The following is a 9,840-nucleotide window of genomic DNA, read 5'->3' on the forward strand; positions in this document are numbered from 1 at the left end:
CTACCATTTTTTTTGCACCAGACAGCATCACAGCAAGGCCTGGAGAGTGGATGCTCTGTCCTTCCCTTGGATGCTTCTGTCAGTTTATGCCTTCCCTCCTTTTCCTCTTCTTCCCAGGGTATTATTGAAGATAAGGGACGAAAGACCAAGGACTATTCTCATAGCTCCAGACTGGCCCAGACAGCATTGGTATCCACTGCTTTGCAGTCTCTCCCAGTTTCCTCTTTGGCATCTTCCTCTGAAACCAGATCTTTTGGTTCAGGAAGGGGGAAATATTCTACATCCTCATCTTCAGTCTTTCCATTTGGTAGCATGCCTCATTTTATGAATCAGTCCATTTCTTCTTCCCTTTCCCAGCAAGTGGTCAATGTACTTCAGGAGGCCTAGCACTAGGAAGTCCTACACTGGCAAATCGGAAAGATTCTCTCACTGGATGCAGGCTAGAGGGGAATCTTCTTCTCAGCCTACTCTTCCTCTGATCCTGGAATATTTTGGCTGATTTGCTTCAGGGTGGTCTTTCATTTTCCTCCATCAAGATCCATGCTTTAGCCATTTCTGCTCATTGTTCTTTTGAGCAACCCATTTTCTCTCATCTAGGGTTGCCACCTTCCTTTGTGGCTAAAACCGGAGTAAAGCCATGCGCGCCACCAGTAACCCTACCCACCCCACCCATCCCCTCTCCCGCCCACAACCCGCCCATTCTGTGATATTGCGATGACATCACTCAGCGGGAACACCCTCTTTTTTCATTCCTGCTGCCTGCTTTTGGCTGATTTACTTTGCTTTTCTGTAAAAAAAAGCATCATAAGTCAGCCGATTTACAAACTCCGATAGTCTGTTTCCTTTTTGAAACAGAATACCGGAGTTTATACAGTGTTTTCTGGACTACCGGAAAATCAGTCTGATTTCTGGATAGTCCGGAAAAAAAATGGAGGGGTGACCACCCTGCTCTCATCCCCTGATGAAAATGTTTCTCAGAGGTGCTTGCAACTTAAAACCTCCCAGAAAGGCACCTACTCCAGCCTGGGATCTTAATTTTGTTCTGGAGAAACTCACTCTTCCTCCTTTTGAGCCAGCTGCCATTGCAGATTTAAAGTCTCTCTCTTGGAAGACTGCCTTCCTTTTGGCTGTAACTTCAGCAAGGAGGGTTTCGGAGCTGCAAACTTTGATGGCTGTGGAGCCTTTTCTTATTTTCCATGCAGATCGTGTCTCTCTGAGAACCACTCCCTCTTTTATGCCCAAGGTGGTTTCTAGCCTTACTCTTAATTAGTCCATACACCTTCCTACTTTCTTTCCTAATCCTCGAAATAGAGGTGAAATGATTCTACATTCTCTTGATGTGCACAGACAGCTTAGGTTTTACCTAGACAGGACTAAAGACCTTCGGAAATCAGTGCAGTTATTGGTCAGTTTTGCCCCTGGAGCTCAGGGCAAAGCTATCTCTCTAAGCAAACCATTTCTAAGTGGATTGCACATTGTATTACTTTCTGGTATTCCTTTCATGGCAAGGTTCCTCCTCAAGGAGTTAGGACCCACTCCACAAGAGCAGCTTTCACTTCTGTAGCCTTTTTAAGGGATGTCCCTACTAAAGACATTTTAGAGGCTGCCACATGGTCTTCTGTTCACACTTTCACAAAGCGTTATAATTTGCCTTTGTTTTCTAGAGCCAGGGCAGGGTTTGCCACTGCTGTTCTGCAGGCATTCTCTCCAATCCTTGATTCTGTTGGTACCTCCTCCATTTTCTCTGGGTTTTGGTAATCAACCCATTGGTTAGGCCTGCAACAGTGAAACTTGGTGAACATAGTACAGTTGTGTACACTTACCATAAATGCAGATGTTAGAGTGGATTAACTGTTGCAGTCCTGGTTTCCCTCCCTCCTTCCCCCTTATTTGGTCCTTTCCTGTTCTCCTTTTCTAAGGTACAGGCTGAATCTGGTTTTATTTGCCAAAGTTTCATTTGGCTTAAGCCTTGTTTTCTGGGGACTCCTGACTGTTATGGCAAGAAAGACTGAGGAAGTGACGTCAGCTGCCTCCTTTTGTATCAGACGTCCTGATGTCCTTTACAACCTACGACAGCTGATGTCATATTTACTTACCTTTGGTATTCTGGCCAATCAAGGGCTACCAGGAGCTGGATGACCCATTGGTTAGGACTGCAACAGTGAATGCACTCTAACATCTACATTTATGGTAAGTGTACACAGCTGTATTTTATACCCCATGATATTGGTCTCGAATGGTTTCATGAATTTTTAACTGATTCCAAAAAATTTTCTAACAATGACATCAACTGTTCTGACACCTATATAGAACTAGTATTGAAAAATAACTTTGTGTTTATTGATGGGCAATTCTTTCTGCACAAGAAGGGAGTAGCTATGGGGGCAGCTTGTGCCCCCATATTTGCGAATATAATTGTGGTAAAATGGGAAAAAAAATTTATCATTGGTCAGGTTGACCTACCTCCATGGGAGGTTTACTTGCATTTTTTAGATGATGTATTTATTGTGTGGAAAAAATCTGAGGTTGAATTGCAAGTCTTCATTGATTACCTGAATGAAACTACAATTTTTCTGAGTTTACTTTCCAATGTAGCCCTAGTAATATAGCTTATTTGGATATAGAGGCATCAAAAGATAGATTTAACCAGAGGCTAGTTAACAACATCTCCCGTAAGCCCACTTTTTCTAATAGTCTTCTACACTATGATAGGTGCCATCCTGAGCATCAGAAGAAGGGAGGGGGGTAGTAAAGGGGCAACTAGTTCGACTTACCAGAATGGTAATGGATGATGACGCATTTAAAAAAGGAAGCTGACAAAACTTATTGATATGTTAATCTGTAGAGGCTACCCCTGAATATGATACAGGGCATTTATGCTGAAGTTGAACAGAAAAAAAAAGAATGGGCAATACGTGCCTCTACTATTTAGTAATGCTGATATGAGGGTGGGTTTTACATCTCCGGTTAAAACACCCCAAAAAGATTTTCCTCATGCCTTTGTTGCAACTTATACTATTGATTGTTCCCATATTTTTAGTATTTTGAGAAAAAATTGGAATATTTTTTCCAGCTTTGATTTTGGAATCAAATATGTATGAACAATTGATTTGTACTACCAAGAGAAGTTGGACCTTTAAATGGGGTTTGTGCAGGCAATGTCAATATATAATGGTGCAAGATGAAATTGCTGTCAACCATGTGCAAATTTACACTAAGTTTTTTTGCAATTGTAACACCATTGGTATTATATATTTGGCTCAGTGTACTCAATGTCCTTGTTTCTATGTGGGTAAAACCCAAAGAAAGTTTAGAGAGATGATTTATAAGCACACCTTGGACATTAAAAAAGGAAATCCTAAAAGTGTTTTGGCAAAACATGTGCTTAGTAATCCTAGCCATGATTTTGGATTTATGGACTTGGACATTGTAGTCAAAAATGTAAGAGGTGATCCTTGGAATGACCTTATTGAATTAAGGGAACTTAAATAGTAGATTAGGCTAAATGCATATACATATCCTAGTTTAAATGAAAATGTGTTCATTTCAAGTGTTTTAAAATTGCGTTCTTGTATATTATGAATATAATTTTTAATGTGAGGAGAATGTGTTGTTTTTTATGACAATGTTTTTTAGGGCTTTGGTATGTTAATATATCAGTGTAGGTTGCTTGTTTATTGGATGCTTCAGTCATGTGTTTGTTTTTGGAGGGATATTTAAGCAAAGGGTAATTACTGTTAAATTCTTTCTGAAGAAGTCTGTGATACACTCTGATGAAAGCAGTAAAACAATAAACTTGAGTCTTCTATATGCTCCAGTGGTTATTTGGTTCCAGCTTGTATTCTGTTTGCTGGTTCTCTTGTTTGTGAAGATGTTACTGCAAACATGTTTTGGCAGCGGCTAACTTTACAGTTTAAAGAGGTGTCTCCAGTTGGAGGCAATTTCTCCGTGCTGTTTTTGGCTTTTGTCTGGAATTCTTTGAGAGAGCAGGTGAGACAGCTCTCCTGACAGTATTGCACCGCGGCAAAACTATGTGATGGTGTGATCATCCAAAAATGAGATCAGTTTGTCTAATAATATTTTCTGAACACATTTTGAAATGCTTTACAGTTAACATACATACCAAGTATGATATCGTCTGCTACAATTGGGAATTACAATGTCCGGTATTGACTGTGGAATGTGGTTGCGATAATACCAAGTACCATTCATCCATACCAATGTTGTGGTCTTGACACTGGCCTTTTACAGTTAATACTATGATTTTGTTTATGACTTTGTAGGCACGTCTGAGTCCTCTTATTTGTTAAACAAGCTAAACCTTTCCATTAAAACATTCTTCTCAGGAGGGAAAGATGCATCAAATACATACACACTGAATTTATCATACTCAGTATAGTATAGTCTTTAAATAGTCATTTGAAAGTGAACTCCACTGTCAATGTTCTAATTTGTTTTCTGCCTTTTAGATGTTTTTCTTTTATGTGCTTTAGAAAATGAACTGGCTGTAGCATTTTATATGTAATTTTTTTTTTTTTTTGCAGGTTCCAGGATTTGGCTGAAGGTAAGGACTGAATGAAAACCACATAATGCTTTTAGCCAATGAATGCACCTTAAATTTGATACTTTTTGCTTTTAAGTCATTAGCTCATAGTCCTTACATAGTTTTGATTCTTATCTGATACTGCTGTGTGAAATCCAGATCTGAGCAGAAGTAGGCTAGAGCAATGTGTTGTTTACAAAATGTGCATCTTTTTAGTGTTACTGACAAAATGTGCATCTTTTTTACGTTATTTACTTCCAACAAATTTTCTAAAGTGCAGAAAGAAACTGTTACTCAGTAGTGAATTTGTAATTGAAGGTTGGCTGATCCTGTAGCCAGCTTCCTGTCTTTACAGGTTTTTTTACCTTCTAGCCTTAAAGCTTCACTTTTAAGCATTTGTGTGATATATTGTTTAGCGGATGAATTTCCCAGATGCGCTTGTTGCTTAGAATATTGCTTTTTTTGTGGATGGGGACCCACTGAAGTGCCTCTTCAAGAATTGCAGACCACTTCATATGTTTATCATTAGATCATTACTTTAGTAACCTAAGCTGCATGGGTTATGTCCTGCATTTGGTATAATGACTGGCTAGCTTCCCTATCTTTCTATGCACATGCACCAAGATCATTGAAACCTGGATCAGGGCTGGGAAAAAATAGCAGTCTGTGTGCTGAGTTCTTCAGAGCTTTACTGCCGCTAAAGAGTGCTCCTCTTACGAGCTTTCAAGGATCGATGCTCATCTAGTGTTTCTCTGTTGGGCTCTTAACTTCCCTTCAGGGAAGAACCTTCCACATTGAGATTGATTTTAACAAAACAATGTTTTTGAGAGAACTGTTTTAATTTTAAGTTTTGCTCTCTTTGAGACTGTCACATGACAAAGCTGAACAAGTGTGTTCTAAGTTTCTGTTTTCAGTGTGACCTTCTGATCCAGTATTGCCTTTTCTGTCCATGTCAGCTGTAGATTAGATTATATCTGATCCAACCGGATCTGAAGCCAGCAACCTTTAGATCTTAGGATCCTAGGCCCAGGATCCTACCCTACCCATAATTCCTCTCTGACCTGATAAATCTCAGATTTTGTTTGGTGCCGATTCCAGCCGAATGCAGTTTTTTTTGTGCCTTTAGGTAGTATTTGTTGTTGAATACAGTATGTTATTTCCTTTATGTATACTTTTCCTTTTAGGCATTACATATAAAATCTAAAACTTTTTATGCCTTTCTTTCTAATGAGCTAAACTTTGGGGGATCATAATTTTATGGCTGTTTTATACGTGACTTGGTGATGCTTGTGGTGTTGTTTACTAGTTTTTTGTTATTGGTGAAACTTCTGCAGTCATTTCCAACAAGGCATCAGGCTTTAAGAAATATTCTGCTTGTGGACAGAAAATTCAAAAGGACCCACTTTCAAAGAGTGGGTGTATCATCTCAGGCTTCTTATCTTGACAAGGATTGCCAGTTGGGCCAAGGGCCTTCTTGTCCACAGGTCAAGTTGGCTCTAAAAGGCCTTCTTCCAGCCACAGTGGGAGAGTCTGCCTCTTCCCTTAGGTTCTTCTTCAGCTAAGAGAACTGCAGAGAAAACAAAGAAGAAAAAAAAAAAGAAAAAGTGAAGGACAGAAATAAGGATAAATAAAAAATGGGAAAGGAGTTGAGGAAAATGGCTCTGGACTCTACAGTGACAGTGGGGTCCAGCTTTGAAACTCTTCAAGCCATTGTATCTGGTCTTCCTCTCAAAACCTATTAAAATCCACTTTCCTACTCCTTTTTCAGTAGAACCAAGATTCCACCTGATTCCAGACCACTCCTTGACTCTGATAACCAACTTTGGAGGCAGAGAGGTCCTTCCACAGGTCCTCTGGGCCACCTTTGGCTTGTTCACTTAGGTTGGTATGGTTGTTGAGAAGCTTGTCCTAAACAGATGTGGACAGAATGATTCATCAATTCCTGAGGACCCAGATTCAGATGGGAGTCCTTTCCACCCTTTCTGCTTCAGGAGTGCCAAGATAAGCTCTTGCCACTGTCATCTGATTTCTCCTGCTTCAATCCATCCTCTGCATATAGTGGTTTTGGAGGTGTGTGTTCCCTGCAGGATGTGTCTTTTTCTGAGCCGGTAGTCTTCAACTCTGATAGTGTCCTTTACTTGCTCAACTCCAACAGTGTTGGAACTCGAGGGATCCCCTGATCTAAGAAGTCTGTATCGGCACATGGGAGTTGGGATCATATCTGACCTTCGGATCTATGTTTTTCCTTCAGTGCCTCAGCACTGGACAGCTCTTCCCTCTTTACTGCTTTGGTACTGAGCCAGGTTGAGTCTCCAGGAGATTGGGTTTCTCAGATTGTAAGAGAATTTCTTTGAAACTGACTTCAGTTTAAGTTTTCAAGGGATTCGAAAAGGGTTCTGTCACTGGGTTTCTCAGATTGTAAGAGAATTTCTTTGAAACTGACTTCAGTTTAAGTTTTCAAGGGATTCGAAAAGGGTTCTGTCACTGACCAGAGGGAAGGTATGCCATTTGTGCTCAGATCCACCCCAATCCCCTCTGATCTCTGTCACTCCTCCCCATATCATCTTGTTCCTCAGGGTCAGCCAACTTCTTTAGATCTTGACAAGGCTCAGAAGGTAAGGTCTTCATCTTCATAGTCTTTCCTAGACTCTCCAGCCATGGAAGACCACAGGGGGCACTCCTGTAAAGGAGGCATTTGGACTCCCGTAGGAGTCTGTCACTGAAGATGCCATTTTCTGTGAAGGGGAGGGTTCCCCAAGGTCCTTCCCCCCAGAATATGTCTCCTTTGAGGACATTCTGGAATTACTTTGGCAAAGATTGGTATGGTCCACAGATGCTCCCCACCCCACCCGAGAGAAATGTGTATTTCCTGAGGCCTTATGAGCTGGCCTGTCCACTTACTGTGTAGTTCCCACGGCTGATGAACTTGTTGATCTTGTGTTGCAGTGGGCATAAAAGGAGCTGCATGTGGTGGAGCCCATACCATGAATCCCTGACAAAATCTTGGTTTCCCCATGAAATCATCTCTACTGGAGCAAGGGGCCCAAAGTGGATGATATTATGGTGGTGATGGCTACAAAGAAAGAGCTCTCAGAGGGGAGCTGTTCTGTCCACACACACCACCCCCACCTCCCCGAACAAGGAGTCAGTCTTTGGACAGATTTGGAAAGGAAACTTTAGGATTCAGTGGTGTTTGCATTATTGGCACTGAACTGCCTGTCACATTTGAGAAGATTTCAGATGGACTTGACCAAAGAACAAGTCTCCATGACTAGAGAGTCCTGCAAAATGGTGGATTCCCAGTTGATAAACCTATAGTCCATTTCTAATGTGTCTATGTGCCATTTATCCAGCACGGCGGATGGCGCATGTAGAACTGCAGGCATCGGCATTGCTTTATGCTGAACCACCTGGCTGCATTTATGTGATTTGTGGAGAACTGTAAAACATCTTTTTTGAATGCATCTTTTGATGGTTCCTCCCTCATTGGGCCAAAAGTGAACTGTACACTTGCTAAAAGAAAACAAGATGGCAAATCACCTGTCTGTCATCATCTGCTTCTCCACCCCTCAAAGGACCTTATCCTAGAACCAAAACGGGTGATAAGAGACTATGGTTCCAAAGGTCTCATGGTTTTACATATGATATTTCTGGCAGTAGACCCCCTCATGGGTAGGAGGAAGCAACAACAATGGACAGTCACCCTCAAGGTAGAGGTGATCTGTGGAACCAAGAGTTATGAGGCCGTTTTGGAGACCAACTCTTCCAGTGCTCCTTAAAGGTTGCCCAACTGCTACACTCTGGAGGCAGTTGAGGGGGATGCTTGTCACTGCACCTTCCCTACTGGTTAGCCATCATTCATGATTCTTGGATGCAGAGAGTAGTATCCAGAGGGTTTATATCATGCCCTTTATTTGCCAACCACAAAAGTCGCAAAGAAAGCTTTGCAATGTTTCACCTCCTCAGAGGAAGGCAACAGTTCAAGAAATGGCAAAGCTGCTAGACAAATGAGTCCTTCAGGATTCCCACGAGATCAGCAAGGGTCCGAAGTCTGCTCGTTTCTTTTTGGTTTTGAAGAAAAGCTGGTACCCGAGGCCCGTTCTGGACCTTAGCCATCTAAACTTGTTTGTAAAATAGACAGAATTCCAGATGGTCACGGTTCAAACCTTTTTACCTTGTCTAAGGAAGGATGACTGAATGTGCTGGGTTGATCTGCAGGACTCCTACTGTCGTGTAAAGATAGCCAAGCAGTCCAGAAGATTCCTTTGCTTTTAGCTGGGAACCAGTCTTTTCCAGTTCAGGGCACTGCCCTTCTCTCTCACCACAACTCCCCACAGGTATTCTCCAAATGTATAGCAGTAGCTGAAACACATCTTACACCGCAAGGATACTAAATGTTCCCATAGCTGGATAATAGGCTAATAATCACTGCCAAGAGGAATCTACTAATCTGAGATAGAGATTCCTTGCTGTAGTTATGCCTTCATGTAGGGATCATGGTAAACCTGGAAAAGTCTAAATGAAGACCTATGCAAATGACAGAATTCATAGGATGCTACCTGGATACCATGTTGCAGATAGCCACATTTCCAGAATCCAGAATAATTACTCTGACAGCAAGCTGCCTTGATTCTCTTTCACCCAGACTCCTCAGTGAGATCCATCCCATCTCTTTTGAGTTCTTTGGCATCTTCTACAACTCATGTTCCTCATGCCAGATTTCATATGAGGATGTTACAATGCTGCATCAACCCATGCCCTTCCCAGCCAGTCTTACAAGAATCTCTAGACAGCATGTTCAGTCTATCAAGGCTGCCACTTTATCCTCCCTTCCCTAGTCTCCACAGTAACCACAGACTGTTTGCTTCAGGAGTGAGCGTGGGACATTTCGAGAGGAAGACTATCCAAGGCACATGGACTTTGACAGAGGCCAATTTTCACATCAGTGTACTGGCGGTAAAGGCAGTCCTAGCATTGCAGACCTTACAGAATTCTCTTCCTAGTGATGATTGAGACTCGCACTGACAATATCTTAGTGGTTTGGTACATCAACAAACGGGGGAAACTCACTCATTTCTTTTACTGGAAAGCCATGAGGATTTGACAGTGGTCAATATCTTCTCAGAGTTTTCTAGTCAAAGTGTATATCCCCCAGAGATCCAGTGTATTAGCAGACAATTTGAGCAGGTCCATTCTTCTGTCTTGTGAGTAATCTGTTAACCAGTTGTAGGCTGCCATGATCTTCAGCCACTGGTTCCAGACTTGCTTATGACCTGTTCACTATCCCATCAACACCA

At 41.7% G+C, this 9,840-nt stretch overlaps 1 protein-coding gene across 1 annotated transcript in view; it reads left to right on the forward strand.

Moving 5' to 3' along the window:
• Positions 1-9,840, forward strand: part of RRP1B (ribosomal RNA processing 1B) — a 1,940,580-nt gene that overhangs the window by 1,431,148 nt on the left and 499,592 nt on the right. The window contains exon 11 of the mRNA XM_044071827.1: positions 4,545-4,564. Within this exon, the coding sequence (XP_043927762.1) occupies positions 4,545-4,564 (20 nt within the window). The remainder of the gene's footprint in view (positions 1-4,544; positions 4,565-9,840) is intronic.

The sequence above is a fragment of the Protopterus annectens genome, chromosome 5.part0, assembly GCF_019279795.1.
Source record: "Protopterus annectens isolate FY-2018-M chromosome 5.part0, PAN1.0, whole genome shotgun sequence".
Taxonomy (NCBI): domain Eukaryota; kingdom Metazoa; phylum Chordata; order Ceratodontiformes; family Protopteridae; genus Protopterus; species Protopterus annectens.